Genomic DNA, 21,710 nt, shown 5'->3' on the forward strand with positions numbered 1-21,710 from the left:
AAAGCAGTGTTTCCCAACCTTGGCAACTTGAAGATATCTGGACTTCAACTCCCAGAATTCCCCAGCCAGAATTCTGGGAGTTGAAGTCCAAATATCTTCAAGTTGCCAAGGTTGGGAAACACTGCTCCAGACTATACATATTGAGTTCATTAAGGGGCGGCATACAAATCTAATTAATAATAATAACAACAACAACAACACTGATCGAAAGGATGTCCCTCCAAAATTGCATATCCCAAAAGTCTGTAGAGGTTCTCCGACCTCCAGACCAGGGTTGTTCCAAAGAGGCTTTTCCCCCCCCTAAGGCGGCAGCTGGACTTTCTTGTTTTTTTCCCTTTCAAAACGTTTCAAAAGACCCATTCAAAGGCTTCATCCATTTAAACACCACCACCCCCCAGCGAAGGGTTAAAACCATCGAGTTTGTCGCCGGCCAGATTTGCCGGGGAAAGAAACTGCGCGTCCGTTTGATGGCCGCCCAGGTTCTTCCGGTTGTAGGAGGGGAAAGGGGCGAGTCGAAAAAGGGGGAGGGAGAGGTTGGTGGGTTTGCTTTCTCGCCTGTCCCGGGCAAGACCCGTGTTCGCTCCTGCTGCAGAGGTGAGTTTGGGGAAGGAAGGGGAGGGAGGGATGCAGGGTTGTGGGGGAAAGTGCATCCTCGGTCGGTGCAAGCCAAGCCCGCCTCCTTGCCGTGGATTCCATACGAGTCTTTCCCGCTTCTTTCCTTTGCATCTGCCTGCCTGTCCGTCCTCCATCCATTCTTTCTGTTTGGCATTCTACCCACGAAGGGAACAGATTCTATGCGGGTCAATCAATCAATCAGAAGAGATAACTGGAAGGGACCTTAGAGGTTTTGCTACAGGTATAACCAGCAGGAAGAGGGAGATTGTGATCCCGCTGTATAGAGCACTGGTGAGACCTCATTTGGAATACTGTGTTCAGTTCTGGAGACCTCACCTACAAAAAGATGTTGATCAAATTGAACGGGTCCAAAGACAGGCTACAAAAATGGTGGAAGGTCTTAAGCATAAAACATATCAGGAAAGACTGAATGAACTCAATCTGTATAGTCTGGAGCAGTGTTTCCCAACCTTGGCAACTTGAAGATATTTGGACTTCAACTCCCAGAATTCACCAGCCAGCGAATTCTGGGCGTTGAAGTCCAGATATCTTCAAGTTGCCAAGGTTGGGAAACACTGGTCTGGAGGACAGAAGGGAAACATGATCGAAGGGTTAAATAAGGTTCAGGAGGGAAGTGTTTTTAATAGGAAAGTGAACACAAGAACAAGGGGGCACAATCTGAGGTTAGTTGGGGGAAAGATCAGAAGCAACGTGAGAAAATGTTATTTTACTGAAAGAGTAGTAGATGCTTGGAACAAACTTCCAGCAGACCTGGTTGGTAAATCGACAGTAACTGAATGTAAACATGCCTGGGATAAACATAAATCCATCCTAAGATAAAATACAGGAAATAGTATAAGGGCAGACTAGATGGACCATGAGGTCTTTTTCTGCATCATTTTTCTATGTTTCTATGCCTTGTAGTCTAACCCCATTGCTCAAACAGGTGGCTGTCCAGTCTCTTTTAAAAAAAAAACTTCCAGTGATGAAGTATCAGCCAAATAACAAAGCGCAAACCAAGAGAGGCTTTGGTCTTGTCTTTTAAGTCATCCCAAGGAACAAGCAGAAACCTGCCCAGAAACATGGCTTTGTTTGGAATGTGGCATCCTGAAGATGCCCCCTCCCTCTTCAGTAAATTCCTGTGGTTTCCTCTGTAGGCGATTCTCTTCTGGAGACACAGAATTACAGCTGGACAAAGGGCTCAAGCACACTTGAGGAATATCCCACTCTTCCTTCCTTCCTGGGAGTAAGCGCCAATGATGTCGATGGGCTTCTACTCCAGGTAGGTGAAACTAAGCTACAACACTTGGACAAGGACATAATTTTGATAATTTTATATATATATTCGCTCAGGGAAGCCTATAGTTCTATGGTATTAAATATCATTTGAATTGAGCAGGTGTCAAAAGGTACATCAAGGTGAATGTGTGTTTGGGGGGGGGATGCTACTGATGCCTCCTTAAGTGAAATATGCATTTTCTTGGGTTTCAAGGGCCACTGTGAAAACTCAGGAACAGATGTAGCTGCTTTGAAGAGATACCGGTACAAGCAGATGTTTCTGCTTCCAGTTTAGAGCAATGCCACCCCACATTCCTTTATCCAGATGCCAGAGTAACAAACACAGGAAGGAATCAGGAATCCTGCATAGGATTGGTCCTCATGATTGCACTTGTGGGTGTGGGGATGTGATATGGGGTTTTGACCCGGATGTAATGGGGTTTTGACCCGGATGTTTCCCAACCTTGGCCACTTGAGAATATTTGGACTTCAACTCCCAGAATTCCCCAGCCAGCGAATTCTGGGAGTTGAAGTCCAGATATCTTCAAGTGGCCAAGGTTGGGAAACACTGATCTAAGGGACTCAGAGTTGGAATGATTCAAGTCGAATCCAGATATGGCTGTTAATAAATCGTACTTTGCGAGAGGCACAGTCGTGGAATTGATTTATTTCTCGGATGCTATTTGGTTCGCTGGCTGGGGAATTATGGCAACTGAATTCTGAACGATGCACTTCCAGAATTCTGAGCCGTGGTTGGAGAACTCTGGGATCCATTGTCAGTGTCCAGTCCAACATGTCCACAGCTGAGACCACTATGCTCCCAGAATTCTCTGCAATAACCATGCTGTCTGGAGAATTCTGGGAAACGAAGTCCAAAGGGTCCCTTAGCTGGAGAATGCAATAGTAGTAGTAGTAGTAGTAATAATAATAATAATAATAATAATAATAATAATAAGAAGAAGAAGAAGAAGAAGTTATTATATTTGTATGACACCCCTCTCCGCAGACTCGGGGCGGCTCACAACAATAATAAAACAATGTGCAATGTGACAAATCTAATGTTTAAAAGAAAACACATTTAAAAACTCAACATTTAAAAACCATGCAGCACAAGCATACCATTCATAAAACTATATAAGCCTGGGGGAGATGTCTCAATTCCCCCATGCCTGGCGATATAGGTGGGTCTTAAGCAATTTACGAAGGACAAGGAGGGTGGGGGCAGTTCTAATCTCTGGGGGGAGTTAATTCCAGAGGGCCAGGGCCACCACAGAGAAGGCTCTTCCCCTGGGGCCCGCCAGACGACATTGTTTTGTCGACAGGACCCGGAGAAGGCTGACTCTGTGGGACCTTATCGGCCGCTGGGATTCGTGTGGCAGAAGACGGTCCCAGAGTAAAAGTTGTTCTATTTCAGCAGCTCTTAAATAACCCAACGTAATGACATTTGTGTCTTTGTGGCAGGCAGACATTTTGAGTGGTTGCAAGCCAAGCTGGACCAAAGTCGCTCTGGCCTGGAGGAGTTAAAATGGCCTCCAAGGAGGAAGACGAAGACTCAATGAGCCCCCGGGATCAACAGGATTATCTGCCAGTGGTGCAGAAGGAGGAAAAAGCAGAAGGACAGAGCGTGGCAAGTCCTGGAGATGTTTCTGAAGGAACCGGGGGGAGCAACCATGTCGGCCTGTTGAAAAATGAAGAGAAAATGTCACACGGGAAAAACGCCTCAGGAATGGGGGAAAGGTCTCCATCTCAAACCGGGCATGCTCCGTTCTCGGCTTCCCAATACTGGGACGATTTATTTCTGTCCTCCATCGAAAAGGCGGTCAACACTCAGCCCGGAAAATGGATGTCCCAGCTCATCCCAGGCCTCAAAGACGAAGGAGAAGCCTTTGAGGACAAAGAGTTTGGGGACTACGGGAAGGTGAAGGCAGCCATCTTGCGGGTGGACGCCATCAGTACCGAAGTCCAGCGGCAGCATTTCCGGCGGTTCTTATACCGAGAGGTGGATGGTCCCCGGGAAGCCTGCAGCCGTCTCTGGTTCTTGTGCCACCGGTGGCTGAAGCCGGAGAGGCACACCAAGGAGCAGATCTTGGAGTTGCTGATCCTGGAGCAGTTCTTGGCCGTCCTGCCCACGGAGATCCAGGGCTGGGTCAAAGATGGCTGCCCTGAGACTTGTACCCAGGCAGTGACCCTGGCCGAGGGCTTCCTCTTGAGCCAACAAGAAGCTGAGAGGCCGACTCAGCAGGTAAATAGATTTTCAGAAAGAATCGATTTGTTTTGCAGGATTAAGCTTCTTCAGAGCGTTCCAGACATCAGACATTTGAAGGTTGAAACATTTTGGGTTAGGATTCCCCCTTAAGGGGGTGTTGAGTTTTAACAGTGATTCAAGCAGGTTTATCTGGATATCACAATACAAACAAGATTTGTACTGTGTTTATCTGAAAACACAACCCACCCCGATAATAAGCCGGGGTGGCGCAGCAGGTAGAGTGCAGTACTGCAGACAACTAAGGCTTACGGTAGATTTTTTAAATTTTATTTTATTTTATTTATTTATTTTGTCCAATACATAATACTGTACACATTGAAGTGAATAGATATGTAATAATATAAATAAAGAAAAGAATAGAAGAAAAGATATAAAAGTGTAGGTGAACATATTTGAAAGGAAGAAAAGGTAAATGAGATAAGGAGAGACAATTGGACAAGGGACGGAAGGCACACTGGTGCACTTAAGAATGCCCCTTACTGACCTCTAAGGAACCTGGAGAGATCAATCGTGGAAAAATGTTTGGGGTTAGGGGTTGACACTACTGAGTCAGGTAATGAGTTCCACGCTTCGACAACTCGGTTGCTGAAGTCATATTTTTTACAGTCAAGTTTGGAGCGGTTAATATTATGTTTGAATCTGTTCCGTGCTCTTGTGTTGCTGCGGTTGAAGCTGAAGTAGTCATTGACAGGTAGAACGTTGCAGCATATGATCTTGTGGGAAATACTTAGATCGTGTTTTAGGCCACGTAGTTCTAAGATTTCTAGACCTAGGATTGATCATCTGCTTTCGTAGGGTATTCTGTTTCGAGTGAAGGGCTCTTCTGGTGAAGTATCTTTGGACATTTTCTAGGGTGTTGATGTCCGAGATGTGGTATGGGTTCCAGACAGGTGAACTGTATTCAAGGATGGGTCTGGCAAAAGTTTTGTAGGCTCTCGTGAGTAGTGTGAGATTGCCAGAGCAGAAGCTGCATAGGATCAGGTTAGCAACTCTAGAAGTCTTTTTGGCGATATTGTTGCAGTGGGCTTTGGCACTTAGATCATTTGATATTGGTATTCCAAGATCTTTTACTGAGTGGGGGTTGGCTGTGAGATTTTGTTTATTCAGATCTATAGGTCAGCAGTTCAAATCTCATCACCAGCTCAAGGTTGACTCAGCCTTCCATCCTTCCGAGGTGGGTAAAATGAGGACCCATATCGTGGGGGCAATATGCTGGCTCTGTTAAAAAGTGCGATTGCTAACATGTTGTAAGCTGCCCTGAGTCTAAGGAGAAGGGGGGCATAAAAATTGAATAAATACATAAATAAATAGGTCCAACCCTAATTTTGGGGGAGTGGGCCTAATTTATATTTATTTATTTATTACTTAGATTTGTATGCCGCCCCTCTCCGAAGTATTATTATTATTATTATTATTATTATTATTATTATTATTATTATTTATTAGATTTGTATGCCGCCCTGACCCTGAAAATAAGCCCAGGGGGATGGGCGTGGACAGTACGAGTGGCAACGCAGGCTGGGGGGGCAATTGCCCATCCTGCAGCCCTTCTGTGGGCACAGCGCTTTTTATTTATTATTATTTTATTATTATTATTTATTAGATTTGTATGCCGCCCCTCTCCGAAGACTCAGAGCGGTTTTGCTTGTTGGGCTGCTTCCCCAAATCCAGCAGTTCTGTGCCAAGCTGGTTTGCTTTTTTCCTCTTTTGGGAAAGTGAATGGGAGCCTTTTTTTTCTTTAGAGAATAAATAGAATTCTTTCTCAGACAAGTTTGATTGGACACACAAGGACTTTTGTCAGCGCCATCTTGGAATTGCCATCTTGGAATTTCGGCGAACGGGAAGAAAATGGGGGAGGGATTTTCCTGCCTGTCATCCATGATTTATTTATTTTATTTAATTAGATTTGTATGCCGCCCCTCTCCGCAGACTGATGTAAAAAAGATGTTGAGACTCTAGAAAGAATGCAGAGAAGAGCGACAAAGATGGTTAGGAGACTGGCGGCTAAAACATATGAAGAACAATTGCAGGGACCGGCATGGCTACTTTTATTTATTTTTATTTATTAATAGAGTTGAAAGGGACCGTTAGGTCATTGAGTCCAACCCCCTGCCTGAGCAGGAAACCCTACAGCACCCCAGCCAAATGGAAGTCCAATCTCCTCTTGAAGGTGTCCAGAGTTGGGGAGTTCACCACCTCCCCTGGCAGGCAGTTCCATTGGTTGATCGCTCTGACCGTCAGGAAGTTCTTCCTTATTTCCAGGTTGAATCTCTCCTTGGTCAGCTTCCAACCATTGTTCCTCGTCCGGCCCTCTGGTGCCCTGGGGAATAAAGAGACCCCCTCCTCACCGTGGCAACCCCTCAAGTATCTGTAAACTGCTATCATGTCCCCTCTAGACCTTCTTTTTTCTAGGCTGTCCATGCCCAGTTCTCTCAATCTCTCTTCGTAAGTCTTGGTTTCGAGTCCCCTAATCATTTTGGTTGCTCTTTTTTGCACCTTCTCCAGAGTTTCGATGTCTTTTTTGTAGTGAGGTGACCAGAATTGGATGCAGTACTCCAGGTGGGGTCTGACCAGGGCATAGTAGAGTGGTATTAGTACTTCCCTGGTCTTGGAGCGTATTCCTCTGTTGATGCAGCTTAGGATTGAGTTGGCTTTTTTGGCGGCTGCTGCACATTGCTGACTCATGTTTAGTTGATTGTCCACCAAGACTCCAAGATCTCTTTCGCAGTCACTACTGCTGAGTGGGGTATCTCCCAGGCTGTATGTATGTCTAGGGTTCTTTTTGCCGAGGTGGAGGACTCTGCATTTGTCGGTGTTGAACCTCATTTTGTTGGTATGGGCCCACTGTGATAGTCTGTCTAGGTCTTCTTGTACTCTGAGCCTGTCCTCAAGGGTGTTGGCTACCGCCGCCAGCTTGGTGTCATCTGCAAATTTTATTAGTTCCCCTTTTATTCCCTCGTCCAGGTCGTTGATGAAGATGTTAAAGAGTACAGGACTCAGGACAGAGCCCTGTGGTACTCCACTGTCTACTTTTTTCCATGTGGATTTGGTGCCGTTGAGGACAACTCGTTGGGTGCGGTTGGTCAGCCAACTGTTTATCCATCTACATGTGTAGTAATCTACTCCATTTTTTTAATACTACAAGAAGATATTGACAAAATTGAACGGATCCAAATACGGGCTACAAGAATGGTGGAAGGTCTGAAGCATAAAACGTATCAGGAAAGACTTAATGAACTCAATCTGTATAGTCTGGAGGACAAAAGGGAAAGGGGGGACATGATCGAAACATTTAAATATGTTAAAGGGTTAAATAAGGTTCAGGAGGGAAGTGTTTTTAATAGGAAAGTGAACACAAGAACAAGGGGGCACAACCTGAAGTTAGTTGGGGGAAAGATCAAAAGCAACGTGAGAAAATATTATTTTACTGAAAGAGTAGTAGATCCTTGGAACAAACTTCCAGCAGACGTGGTTGGTAAATCCACAGTAACTGAATTTAAACATGCCTGGGATAAACATATATCCATCGTAAGATAAAATAGAGGAAATAGTATAAGGGCAGACTAGATGGACCATGAGGTCTTTTTTTGCCGTCAGTCTTCTATGTTTCTATGTTAATGAAAAGAAGGACTGGGGAGACATGATAGCGGTATTTCAATATTTCAGGGGGTGCCACAAATAAGAAAGAGTCAAATTATTCTCCAAAGCACCCGAGGTCAGGACTAGAAGCAATGGGTGGAAACTAAATAAGAAAAGAAGTAACTTAGAACTATGGAGAAGATTCCTGACAAAACAATTAATCAGTGGAACCGATTACCTCCAGGAGTTGTAAATGTTCCAACACTGGAAGCGTTTAAGAAGATGTTGGATAACCATCTGTCTGAAGTAGTGTAGGGTTTCCTGCCTAAGTAGGGGGTTGGACTAGAAGACCTCCAAGGTCCCTTCCAACTGTGTTGTAGTTGTTGTAGTTGTTATTATTATTGGAGGGCAAAGGAAGAAAGTTCCTGCCCCTCATTTAATAGATCTTATAATAGAAACATAGAAGACTGACGGCAGAAAAAGACCTCATGGTCCATCCAGTCTGCCCTTATACTATTTTCTGTATTTTATCTTAGGATGGATATACAGTGATCCCTCGAGTTTCGCGATCTCGATCTTCGCGAAACGCTATATCGCGATTTTTAAAAAAAATTAATTAAAAAAAAAAACCACTTCCGCGTTTGGCTTCGGGAGTCAGCTGGGAAGCGGCGCGGCTGTTTTAAAAGGTCGCAGCCGGCCTGGGGGGCTTCCCAGCACCCCCCCAAACCCCCAACCCGGGTTCGGGGGGGTGCTGGGAAGCCCCCCAGGCCGGCTGCGACCTTTTAAAACAGCCGCGCCGCTTCCCAGATGAGTCCTGAAGCCAAATGCCAAAGGCGAACTTCCGCGTTTGGCTTCAGGACTCAGCTGGGAAGCGGCGCGGCTGTTTTAAAAGGTCGCAGCCAGCCTGGGGGGCTTCCCAGCACCCCCCTGAACCCCCAACCTGGGTCTTCCCGGCCGCCCACGCAAAGGGGAAACCCCGGCTCCTCGCTGATGCCTGCCGCTCGCCCGCCCGCCAGCAAGAGGGGGAAGACCCAGGGAAGGTTCCTTCGGCCGCCCAGCAGCTGATCTGCTCGGTAGCGCAGCAGCAGCGAGGAGCCGAATCGGGGTTTCCCCTTTGCATGGGCGGCGGGGAACGCAAACTCCACCATCTACGCATGCGCGGCCATAGAAAAAAAGGGCGCACATGCGCAGATGGTGTTTTTACTTCCGCAACCCTACATCGCGAAAAATCGATTATCGCGAGGGGTCTTGGAACGGAACCCTCGCGATAATAGAGGGATCACTGTATGTTTATCCCAGCCATGTGGATTTATCTACCATGTCTGCTGGAAGTTTGTTCCAAGGATCTACTACTCTTTCAGTAAAATAATATTTTCTCACGTTGCTTTTGATCTTTCCCCCAACTAACTTCAGATTGTGTCCCCTTGTTCTTGTGTTCGCTTTCCTATTAAAAACACTTCCCTCCTGAACCTTATTTAACCCTTTAACATATTTAAATGTTTCGATCATGTCCCCCCTTTTCCTTCTGTCCTCCAGACTATACAGATTGAGGTCATTAAGTCTTTCCTGATACGCTTTATGCTTAAGACCTTCCACCTGGATAACCATCTGTTTGAAGTAGTGTAGGGTTTCTTGCCTAAGCAGGAGGTTGGACTAGAATACCTCCAAGGTCCCTTCCAACTGTGTTGTAGTTGTTGTAGTTATTATTATTGGAGGGCAGAGGAAGAAAGTTCCTGCCCCTCATTCAATAGTTCTTATAATAACTCAGAGGGGGGGGGGAAATTAAGGTAAAACTAATTGTTACGTAATTCTGAAGAGGGAATACAAAGTACAGTGGTACCTCATCTCACGAACGCCTCTTCTAACAAACTTTTCAAGATACCAACCCGGTGTTTAAGATTTTTTTGCCTCTTCTTCCGAACTATTTTCACCTTACGAACCCAAGCAGATGCTGCTGGGATGAAGGGGTTTCTTTCCCCCCCCTATTTTGAAGAAAGAAAAGGGAGGGGCGGCTTGGAGGAGTAAAGATTTTGCATGCTTGCAAAGGCACTGAAAGGGTGTCTTGAAAAAAGAAAAGGGAGGGGCAGCTTGGAGGAGTAAAGATTTTGCATGCTTGCAAAGGCACTGAAACTGTGTCTTTTTAAGAAAGAAAAGGGAGGGGCGCCCCCCTTGCCTTTCTTCCTTCCCACTCACCCTTTAGCCTAGCTTTGCTTCTTCCACCCGCCCCCTTTAGCTGCTCCTCCCTGCCCTCTGTTCGCCTCCCTTCTAAAGTTTGGGATTTTCCTGAATGATTTGCACGCATTATTTGCTTTTACATTGATTCCTATGGGAAACATTGTTTCATCTTACGAACCTTTCACCTTACGAACCTCCTCCTGGAACCAATTAAGTTCGTATGATGAGGTACCACTGTACTTAGAATTGTCCATTGTTTACCTAACCTCCTGCTGGGTACAGGCAGTCCTCGACTTATGAACATTCATTTAACAGCCAGTCAAAGTTGCAACATCACTTTTTAAAAGTGTGACTTACCTTACCATGCACTTACGATCGTCAAAGCATCCCCACGGCAATATAACTGTGATTCAGGCACTTGGCAACTGGCTGGCATTTACAAAGGTTGCAGGATCCCATGATCATGTGATCACCGTTTGGGACCTTCCCAGCCGATTTCCAATAAAGTCACTGGGGAAGCCAGCAATTGGAAAGGATGCAAAACATAATCACCTGGTGTCAGTCATGGTGATTCGCTTAATGACTGTAGTAAGAAGCACTGTTCCCTGTAAGCTGTGCATGCCTGCGCGCGCGCACCCCAAAACGCCCCCCCTTTTCCAAGGGCGCGCACGGAGCCGCCGCTGCCCCACACCTCCGGCCCCTTCGCGCCCCTGGCTTCTCGCCGCTGCCCCCTGCCCGATCCGCCTCTCTTTCTCCTCCACTTTCCGCCTTGGGGCGCGGCTCCTCCCACAGCGGGAACGCCCGCCCCGCCGCTCTCGCAGTCCCTTCGCCGAGAGCGCTTTCGTCCCGGGCTCTCAGCAAGGGGGCTGCAGGAGAGGTGGGGCAGGTGTTCTCACAGCGGAGACCGGCGAAGGTGATTTTCAATGTCGGGCGCGTGGGTGCGCGCACTCCCCATCCCCCTGCCCGCCGGCGTAGGTTTTTCTTATTTTGAATGTTCCGAGCGGGCTGGCAGGAGGATGGGGAACGCGCGCACCCGCACACCCGACATTGAAAATCACTTTCGCTGGTCTCCGCTGTGAGAAGAACGGAGAGAAAGCAAGAGAGAGAGAGAGAGAAAGAAAACGAGAGAAAGTGAGAAAGAGAGAAAGGGGGGAGAGAAAGAGATAGCAAGAGAGGGAACAAGAGAGAGAAAGTGAGAGAAAGAAAACAAGAGAGAAAGAGTGTGAGAGAGAGAGAAAGGAAGAAAGAGAAGAGTGGAAGGAAGACAGAGAGAGAAATGATAGAAAAAAGGGGAGAAAAAAGAGAAATAAGAAAATGATTGAGGCAGAGAATGACAGGAAAGAGAGAGAAACAGAGAGAGAAATGACTCTTGATTTAAGGCATGTGGTAAAAGCACTTAAATAATAACAGAGAAAAAATCCCCCAGCCCTCACCTGTTTTTATTAATAGTTATGTTTTTGGTTTTGCTGGTTGTTTTAGTTTTAATAGTAATGGATTTTGGGTTTTTTTCATTCTTAATTTCTTTTAATAAAAAAAGAAGGGATTTATTTATTTATTTATTTTTTATTTATTATTATTTTTTTAATGCCGCCCAGTCCCAAGGGGACTGCCGCTCAGACACTATACTTTTCCGCCCACACCGGAAAAAAATTAGAGGGAACATTGGTAAGAAGGTTGTAAAATTTGGCGCAGTCACATGTTGCCTCACTTTACAATAACAATAACATTTCTGGTCCCAGTTGTGGCCATATGTCAAGCACTACTCATTTCTCGAGATCGGTGTTAAATTTCAAGTTTGGCCAAACCTGGACTTCAACTCCCAGAATTCCCCAGTCTGCCTGTTGGCTGAGGAATTCTGGGAATTGAAGTCCGTCTATCTTAAAAGCTGCCAAGTTGGGAGATATACTGCCCTCGATGATTTTTAAGCTAGGGAAAAAAACCGTAATCGGTCACTATAGAAGAGAAGAGAATTCTTTATTGGCCATGTGTGACACACAAGGAATAACCAATCACAATTGCGGAACTCTCCTAGTCAGCGCTGTTCTCCTCATCCTTGAATGGGATTTTTCCTGCTTTTTCCAGGTGCCTGAGTTATTGGAAGAGACGGGGGCGAGCTCTCCAAAGGCCAGTGACCAAACCTTGCCGGACATTGAGCAGAGTCAATTGAGTTTGGAAGTTAAACAGGAGCTGCTTCTGGAGGACTCATCTTCAGGTGAGGCACAACTTGTGTGACGTTCGAAGCCCCCTGAGGTGCATCGCTTCGTCTACGAACTTCCTGGTGGGACAATTCTCCTGCATCCAAATTCCAACTTATTATTATTATTATTATTATTATTATTATTATTATTATTTATTAGATTTGTATGCCGCCCCTCTCTGAAGACTCGGGGCAGCTCACAACAGTAATAAAAACAATATAGCAGTGGAACAAATCTAATATTAAAAAACATATAAAACCCTATCATTATTTAAAAAACCAAACAGCAGATTCATATCAAACATAAAACAAAGTACAGTGATACCTCAAGATACGAACCCCTCGTCTTGCGAACAACTCGTGATACGAAAACGGGGTTCAGAAAATTTTTGCCTCTTCTTACGAACTTTTTTCGAGTTACGAACGGGTGTTCGGAGACTGCTGGGAAGCCGCGCGGCTGTTTTAAAAGGTGACAGCCGGGCGGCGGGGCTTCCCAGCACCACCCCGAACCCGGAAGTTCGACACAAGTTCGGGGTTCGGGGGAGTGCTGGGAAGCCCCCCCAGGCCGGCTGCGACCTTTTAAAACAGCCGCGCGGCTTCCTAGCTGTCTCCTGAAGCCGAACGCGGAAGTTCGGCTTTGCCATTCAGCTTCAGGAGACAGATGGGAAGCGGTGCGGCTCTTTTAAAAGGTCGCAGCCAGCCTGGGGGGCTTGCCAGCACCCCCCCGAACCCGGGTTCGGGGTTCGGGAGGTTGCTGGGAAGCCCCCCAGCCCGGCGGTCACCTTTTAAAACAGCCGGGCGGCTTTCCAGCAGCCTCCCGAAGCCGAACAAACCCGAACTTCCGCGTTTGGCGTTCGGAGGCTGCTGGAAAGTCCTACTTCTCCCCCCCAGCCAAAACCCCAAAGCCTGTTTGCAGCCACACGATTTAGCCAGGACAGGAGCGAAGTGACGTGGAGGAATGGGGAGCTGAAACCGGGCTGTTTCAGCTTTCCATCCCTTCACGTCACTTCGCCGCTAAATCGTGTGGCAGCAAACATGCTTTGGGGTTTTGGCTGGGGGGGAGAAGAAGTAGGACCTTCCTAACTCCCTCTCCCCCAGCCAAACCCCCAAAGCATGTTTGCTGCCACACGATATAGCGGCGAAGTGACGTGGATGGATGGAAAGCTGAAACCGGGCTGTTTCAGCTTTCCATCCCTTCACGTCCCTTCGCCGCTAAATCGTGTGGCAGCAAACATGCTTTGGGGATTTGGCTGTGGGGGAGAAGAAGTAGAACCTTCCTAACTCCCTCCCCCCCCCCAGCCAAACCCCCAAAGCATGTTTGCTGCCACACGATTTAGCGGCGAAGTGACGTGAAGGGATGGAAAGCTGAAACCGCCCGGTTTCAGCTCCCCATTCCTCCACGTCACTTCGCTCCTGTCCTGGCTAAATCGTGTGGCAGCAAACAGGCTTTGGGGTTTTGGCTGGGGGGGAGGGAGTTAGGAAGGTCCTACTGCTTCCTCCCCCAGCCAAAAACACAAAGCCAGGCAGCCTCCAGCCGCCAAAGGAACCTCCTGATTCTCCCCGCTTCTCTGTCCCGCTCATTACCCGTGTCCGGCAGAAGCTGCTGCCCGATTGCTCTTAGCCGGCGGGATGCAAAGTGCTGGGGTGGGGGGGTGTCCTGACAGCCCCCCCACCCCAATGCGAGCGGCGGGGAGTCACCCATGGCCGGCAGAAGATCGCTCTTGCTGACCTGATGCCTCGCGGTGAAGCCGGGCAAGAGCGATCTTCTGCTGGCCATGGGCGACTCCCCGCCGCTCGCCCATGGCCGGCAGAAGATCGCTCTTGCCCGGCTTCCCCGCGAGGCATCAGGTCAGCATTCTCGACGGGCGGGCGGCGGGCAAGGATGGGGGAAGCCTCGTGGGGGAGCCGGGCAACAGCCATCTTCTGCCGGCCATGGGCAAGCGGCGGGGAGTCGCCCATGGCCAGCAGAAGATCGCTCTTGCTGACCTGCTGCCTCGCGGGGAAGCCGGGCAAGAGCGGTCTTCTGCCGGCCATGGGCGAGCGACGGGGAGTCGCCCATGGCCGGCAGAAGATCGCTCTTGCCCGGCTTCCCCGCGAGGCAGCAGGTCAGCATCCTCGGCGGGCGAGCGGCGGGGAAGCCGGCAGCTGTGGCAGCTGCTGCAAGAGGCTTCCCCACCTCCTCAAAGCAGCCTCCCAAACCTGAACTTTCGCTGAGAAGCCCCGCCGCCCGGCTGTCACCTTTTAAAACAGCCGGGGGAGCTTCTCAGCAGCCTCCCAACGCCGAAGCCCCCAGGCTGTTTTAAAAGGTGACAGCCGGGCGGCAGCGGTTTTTTGCGGGTTTTTTTTGTTGTTGCACGGATTAATTGACTTTACATTGTTTCCTATGGGAAACAATGTTTCGTCTTACGAACCTTTCGTCTTACGAACCTCCTCCTTGCACCAATTAAGTTCGTATCATGAGGTATTACTGTATAAAAAAGCCTGGGGGAAAGGTGTTTCAACTCCCCCATGCCTGGCAGTATAAGTGAGTCTCGAGTAGTTTACGAAAGACAAGGAGGGTGGGGGCAGTTCTAATCTCCGGGGGTAGTTGGTTCCAGAGGGCCGGGGCCGCCACAGAGAAGGCTCTTCCCCTGGGGCCCGCCAAACGACATTGTTTAGTTGACGGGACCTGGAGAAGGCCAACTCTGTGGGACCTTATTGGCCGCTGGGATTCGTGCGGTAGCAGGCGGTTCCGGAGGTACTCTGGTCCAATGCCATGTAGGGCTTTAAAGGTCATGACCAACACTTTGAATTATGACCGGAAACCGATCGGCAGCCAATGCAAGCCACGGAGTGTTGGAGAAACGTGGGCAAATCTTGGAAGCCCTGACTCTTGCGGCTGCGTTCTGCACGATCTGAAGTTTCCGAACACTTTTCAAAGGTAGCCCCATGTAGAGAGCGTTGCAGTAATCGGACCTCCAGGTGATGAGGGCATGAGCGACTGAGCAATGACTCCCTGTCTAAATAGGGCCGCAACTGGTGCACCAGGTGAACCTGGGCAAACGCCCCCCTCGCCACATCCGAAAGATGATGTTCCAATGTCACCTGTGGATCGAGGAGGACGCCCAAGTTGCGAAACCTTCCTTTATGCTGGGAATATCTTGAGTGTAGAGAAATCATCTCAATTAACAATAGTCCAATTCAATTAAAGGTAAGCTTTGGGAGTAAACGAAGGCCTCATAAGGCAGACAGGAAAAACAGTAAGCCGAAGAATTATAGCCAGAATTGTCAATTGAGGCTCAAATTATCCTTCTCTGGACACATGATGTGAAGGCCTCGCTCTGTTCAGGACTCCATAAGCCTAGGAAGGTGGGAGGAAGAAGAAGAGAGTGGGGGCACCAGCACCAAGCAGGATGGACAGTGGTTATTACAGTGGTGGTGAGAGCACCATTGGAAGAGCTGAAGGATCTGTTTGAGCGAGAAGATCATGGAGGAAATGGGACTTTATGTCAAGGGGACACAATCTGAAGTTAGTTGGGGGAAAGATCAAAAGCAACATGAGAAAATATTATTTTACTGAAATCCTTGGATCCTTGGAACAAACTTCCAGCAGACGTAGTTGGTAAATCCACAGTAACTGAATTTAAATATGCCTAAACATATCCATCCTAAGATAAAATACAGAAAATAGTATAAGGGCAGACTGGATGGACTGTGAGGTCTTTTTCTGCCGTCAGACTTCTATGTTTCTATTTATTTATTATTTTTTTATTTTATTTATTTAATTGGATTTTTATTATTATTATTATTATTATTATTATTAATTAGATTTGTATGCTGCTCCTCTCCGCAGACTCGGGGCGGCTCACAACAACAATAACACAATATATAACAAATCTAATAATTAAAAGTCACTAAAAAACCCGTATTAAAAAGAAAACATACACACAAACATACCATGCATAAACTGTATAGGCCCGGGGGAGATGTCTCCCCTGATGGCAGAGGTGGGTTTTAAGAAGGTGGGTTTTAAGAAGGTTATGAAAGACAAGGAGGGTGGGGGCAATCCTAATCTCCGGGGAGAGCTGGTTCCAGAGGGTCGGGGCCGCCACAGAGAAGGCTCTTCCCCTGAGTCCCACCAGACGACATTGTTTGGTCGACGGGACCCTGAGGAGACCAACTGTGTGGGACCTGACCAGTTGCTGGGATTCGTGTGGCAGAAGGCGGTCCCTGAGATATTCTGGTCCAGTGCCATGAAGGGCTTTATAGGTCATAACCAATACTTTGAATTGTGCCAGGAAACAGATCGGCAGCCAATGCAATCCGCGGAGTGATGACAAGATGTGGGCCCCAATACCGCTCGTGCGGCTGCATTTTGGACAATCTGAAGTTTCCAAACTCTATTTATTAGACTTCTATGTTGCCCTTCTCAACCGATTCAGGGGGGAAATCCTTCTGTGTTATTGTTAAAGGAGTCAACACCAACCTGATGGCACATAACGTATTTTTCGGAGTATAAGACGCACCTTAGTTTTGGGGGAGGAAAATAGGGGGGGGGAAATCTGCCTACCAAGTACAGTGATACCTCGTCTTACGAACTTAATTGGTTCCGTGACCAGGTTCGTAAGATGAAAAGTTTGTAAGACGAAGCAATTTCCCCCATAGGAATCAATGGAAAAGCGAATAATGCGTGCAAGCCCAAAACTCAGAAACACGGAAGGCGGGACCTCGCTGCCGAAGGAGGCTTGAGCCTCCCAGTCCTTCCCGACCCTCTGGCACATCGTTCTCAGCTGGAAGGATCCCCCATAGCAGGCCGACAGAACTGCCTCCCGAGCCCTCTTGCCCGAAGCACTGGGGTGGGGGGGTGTCAGGCCGGCCCTCCTGCCGCCGCCACCAGCCAAAAATGCAAAGCCTTGCCACCACCGCAACCGCCAAAGGAGGCTTAAACCTCTCGGTCCTCCCCGCCCCTCAGTCCTGCCCATCGCCCATGGCCAGCAGAACTGCCTCCCAAGCCCTCTTGCCCGGTAGGAGGTGAAGCGCTGGGGTGGGGGGTGTCAGGCCGTCCCTCCTCCGCCGTCCCCTAAGCCAGGGCGAGGAGAACCGGGAGGCTCAAGCCTCCTTCAGAGGCTACGGGGGCGGCCCGGCTTTGCGTTTTGGGGGGGGAGGCAGGAGGGCTGGCCTGACAACTCACAGTGCTTTGCCTCCTGCTGGGCAAGAGGGCTCAGGAGGCAGCTTTTGCCGGCCACGGGCGAGGGGAAGGACTGAGGGGCTGGGAGGACCAGGAGGCTCAAGCCTCTTTCGGCGGCTGTGGGGGGGGGGCGGCTTTGCGTTTTTGGCTGGGGGGGAGGCAGGAGGGCTGGCCTGACACCCCCCACCCCAGCGCTTTGCCTCCCACCGTGCAGATGGATGAGGAAGGGGGGCATTTGGACCAGGCACTTCAGCTGGCAGTCAGGAAGCGGGGAATCCCGGCGGGTGCGGGAAACGAATGGAAAATCCCATCAGGGGCAGTCATAAGACAGGGGAATCCCTCTGTCGGTAAGAGTGCACACTCAGTAAAAGAGGCCACGAACCCGGGCTCAGATTCGTAAGACGGAAAAGGTTTTTAAGATGAGGCAAAGAAATCTTAAACCCCGGGTTCGTATCTCGAAAAGTTCGTATGATGAGGGGTTCGTAAGACGAGGTATCACTGTATTCATTTGGCTGGCGTCCTTAGTCAGCATCACACATAATTTTATTCCCTGATTAGGGCTTTACAAAACCCCTTATTTGGAGCTAGTAGCAATGAAAAAAAGCCTACAAAGACTTAGGGCTGGTAAAAAAAAACCTTTGGAGAGAGCAGCAGTGCAAAAGCCTGCAAGTGGGAGTATCATTAGCACCTAGTTAGGACTGAAAAAAAAGCTTCAAAAAGCTACATTCAGAGTATAAGACGCACCCAAATTTTCAGCCTCTTTTAGGGGCAGGAAAGGTGCGTCTTGTATTCTGAAAAATACTTTAATTTTTCAGTTTGCAAGAAAAGTGCCTCCGTAAAAAAGGAGGCTGAATGTTGAGAGATTTTATTCTTCACATTGTCAGTGATAACTCTTGCCACCATCACCCGTGTAATGGATTGCACCCTCTTAGATGTTGGTTTCCCCTCTTTCCTTCCACCTCCCCCAGAATTACAGCTGGGAAATCAATCCATCCATCTTAGAAGACCAATAGATCAAATCGCTCGAGGTACAGGCTCAGGTTTTCCTGTCGATTAGAAGGAATTTTGGCAGTTTTGAAATGATTTTAAAAATAAATGTATGATTTTGCTGCCTTGATTCAGGGAGCCCTGGTGGGGACAGTGGTTAAAATGCGGTATTGCAGACTGACTCTGCCCACAGCCTGGAGTTCAATCCTGAGCAGCTCAAGATTAAACCAGCCTTCCCTCCTTCCAGGGTCAGTAAGATGAGGAGCCAGATTGTTGAGGGTGATAGGCTGGCATTGTAAACTGCTGTAGGGGGTCTCCAGCCTTGAGGACTTTACGACTTGTGGACTCTAATTCCCAGAATCCCTCAGCCAGGGAATTCTGGGAATCAAAACCCACAAGTTTTTAAAGTTGCCAAAGTTGGAAGACCCCCTGCTGTAAAGCACTCTGGGGTCTAAATGTAAGTGCTATTGCTACTTCCTCATTTGCCCTTTTGATTTCAAAGAACAAACCTAGAACAATTTTATACTAATTTTGCTCCAAATTTATTGGGGGTTTCTTTTAGAGGATCTCTGCCCATGTAACAAGGATGCTGGGATTCCGCAACTGGCGACGAGAGGACCTGAGCTGCGGCAGGAGGCACCCGAGGGAAGCACCCCAGATTCCGTTTCCGATGAGGAGCAAGGATCCATCTCTGAAGGTCAGCGGAAGCCAGAACACGCTGGCTCGAGAACACTTCCAAGGAAGAGGGTTCAAAACTCCATTTCTTTGGTGGAGGGTTACCAAAATCTCAGCGTCACCCCGACAGAAAAGAAAACCGCCGATGACGAACCAGCTGTCAAGATCATTATATGCCAAGAAACTTTCAACCAGGGTTCCAATCACGCAGGGGAAAAAGTCCACAAGTGCTCGGTGTGCGGAAAGTGTTTCAGTCTTCGTTCACGCCTGATTGTCCACGAGAGGACCCACACGGGCGAGAAACCTTACACGTGTTCGGAGTGCGGGCGAAGCTTCAGCGTCAGCTCCAGTCTCATCGCCCACCGGAGAACCCACACGGGCGAGAAGCCCTACAAGTGTTCCCATTGCGCAAAGAGTTTCAGCGTGAAGTCCGGGCTGATCGCCCACGAGCGGACCCACACGGGAGAGAAACCCTACAAGTGTCTGTACTGCAGCAAAAGCTTCCGCCGCAATTCGGGTCTCGTGAGCCACCAGCGAATCCACACGGGAGACAAGCCGTACCAGTGCTCGGTGTGCGAGAAAAGCTTCAGCGACATCTCCAACCTCATTACCCATCACCGGATCCACACCGGAGAAAAACCCTACAAATGCTTGGAGTGCGGGAAAAGCTTCAGCCAGAGCTCGTACCTCAACAGCCACCAGAGAATCCACACAGGAGAAAAGCCATACGAGTGCTCTGAGTGCGGGAAGACCTTCAGCGTCAGCTCTCGGCTCCGGAAGCACCAAAGGAGCCACACCGGAGAAAGACCTTTCGTCTGCTTGGACTGCGGGAAAACGTTCAGCGAGAGCTCCGATCTCCTGGCCCACGAGAGGGCGCACACGGGAGAGAAACCCTTTCGCTGCTCCTTTTGCGGGAAGAGTTTTCTCCGTAGCTCCGAGGTGGTGAGCCACGAGAGAATCCACACGGGCGAAAAGCCGTACCAGTGCGGGGAGTGTGGGAAAAGCTTTAGCGTCAGCTCGCGCCTGAGCGCACACCGGAGGATTCACACGGGGGAAAAGCCATTCCAGTGCATGGTGTGCGAGAGAAGCTTCAGTTACAAATCCCACCTCATTACTCACCAGAGAATCCATACCGGGGAGAAACCGTTCCAGTGTTCCGTCTGCGGGAAGAGTTTCCGGGGCAGTTCCAGCTTAGTGGCGCACGAGCGGACTCACACCGGAGAGAAGCCGTACCGGTGTCTAGACTGTGGGAAAAACTTTACTCAGAGCTCAAACCTCATTAGTCATCAGCGAATCCACACAGAAGGGAATCCTTGAGATCTCCTTCAGATGGACCTCTGTGGATTCTCAGTGGGGTCTTCCTTTCCCGAGGGAGACATCAGATTTTCGGTATTTCGCCGACAGTTCCACCTCTCCTCCAGAAGGGGCGCATTTTCAACAATTGGCCACCTTTATGAACAGCGATGCTACCATAAACTGGCAGGTGTACACCCGTGTCCACCAATCTACCCCGACAAAAGGAGGTTTGGGGAAATGCCGATGGTGCGATTCCTGGAGAAGGTGATCAGAGGAGGTCATGCTTTCTGTTCAGGACCCACACTGCAGGGCTGGCGAAAATCTCTTCCTAGAAAAAGAGAATCTGCCAGGCGTGGAATAGAATGAATATTGTAAAGAAGAACTTCCACTCTTGTTTCGAGATACGTCTGGTTGGCTTTTTAGTTCCTGGAGAACCCATAAGATATAGATCAGGAAAATTCCACCTGGAAGAGGAGGGAATCCTAGTTTACGGGGAGCAAAACAGCACACAGTCTCATGTTCTGAAGTCGAGGGCCGCCATACTTTTTTCAAGTAGAGAAATGTTAAAAGGAGCGGGTGTACACAGGGTGACCATCTTAAGCAGGAGTCCCCAAACTTGGCAACTTTAAGACTTGTGGACTTCAACTCCCAGAATTCTCCAGCCAGCATAGCATAGCATAGCTGGCTGGAGAATTCTGGGAGTTGAAGTCCACGAGTCTTAAAGTTGCCAAGTTTGAAGACCTCTGATCTTAAGACAACTTGTAAATTTAATAGCAGAATTATTTGGGGAGAGGCGTTCTATCACTCCCGCTCAACAATTTCTACACACACAAACACACACACACACAAATTCAGGGCTCCAGTTTTAGAAAGATTGATTTGGCTGACTTACAGGCCTGTCTGTAGCTTCAGTTCCCCAGAGAAAAAAAGGAAGAGGAATTGGGTGCGTGGTGGCGTGTATTAGAGGTATTTCAGAAATGTCCCAAAGGTGCTTTTTTTTCCCCCCAAGAGGCAATTGGACTTTCTGGTTTTTCTTTGAAGACGTTTCTCTTCTCATCCGAGAAGCTTCTTCAGTTCTGATTGGATGTTGAGAACTGTAAGTCAGAGCTGAAGAAGCAAAATGTCTTCAAACAAGGAAAAACAACAAGGAAAAACAAGGAAACTAGAAAAAGTGCAGAGAAGAGCGACAAAGATGATTAGGGGACTAGAGGCTAAAACGTATGAAGAACGGTTGCAGGAACTGGGCATGGCAGTTCTTGCAACTGAAATCCACAGTAACTGAATTTAAACGTGCCTGAGATAAACATATATCCATCCCAAGATAAAATACAGGAAATAGTACAAGGACAGACTAGATGGGCCATGAGGTCTTTTTCTGCCATCATTCTTCTATGTTTCTATGGCTAGTTTAATGAAAAGAAGGACCAGGGGAGAGATGATAGCAGTGTTCCAATATCTCAGGGGTTGCCACAAAG

At 48.4% G+C, this 21,710-nt stretch overlaps 1 protein-coding gene across 1 annotated transcript; it reads left to right on the forward strand.

The window, feature by feature from the left end:
* Nucleotides 1-528: 528 nt before the first annotated feature.
* Nucleotides 529-20,890, forward strand: LOC139159809 (zinc finger protein ZFP2-like). Its single transcript, XM_070737206.1, has 5 exons — nt 529-594; nt 1,773-1,897; nt 3,355-4,135; nt 11,996-12,125; nt 18,827-20,890. The coding sequence occupies exons 3-5, from the start codon at nt 3,419-3,421 to the stop codon at nt 20,254-20,256; spliced, it is 2,277 nt and encodes a 758-aa protein (XP_070593307.1). The 5' UTR covers nt 529-594; nt 1,773-1,897; nt 3,355-3,418; the 3' UTR covers nt 20,257-20,890.
* Nucleotides 20,891-21,710: the final 820 nt, after the last annotated feature.

The sequence above is a fragment of the Erythrolamprus reginae genome, chromosome 2 (genome assembly GCF_031021105.1).
Source record: "Erythrolamprus reginae isolate rEryReg1 chromosome 2, rEryReg1.hap1, whole genome shotgun sequence".
In the NCBI taxonomy this organism is placed as follows: Eukaryota; Metazoa; Chordata; class Lepidosauria; order Squamata; family Dipsadidae; genus Erythrolamprus; species Erythrolamprus reginae.

What these genes read in the sequence shown, in the direction of transcription:
- LOC139159809 (XM_070737206.1), top strand. Translation starts at nt 3,419, where the DNA reads ATGGCCTCCAAGGAGGAAGACGAAGACTCAATGAGCCCCCGGGATCAA. An exon ending in CTGAGAGGCCGACTCAGCAG is followed by an intron (nt 4,136 to 11,995) that starts GTAAATAGATTT and finishes TGCTTTTTCCAG; the next exon opens with GTGCCTGAGTTATTGGAAGA. An exon ending in TCTGGAGGACTCATCTTCAG is followed by an intron (nt 12,126 to 18,826) that starts GTGAGGCACAAC and finishes GGTTTCTTTTAG; the next exon opens with AGGATCTCTGCCCATGTAAC.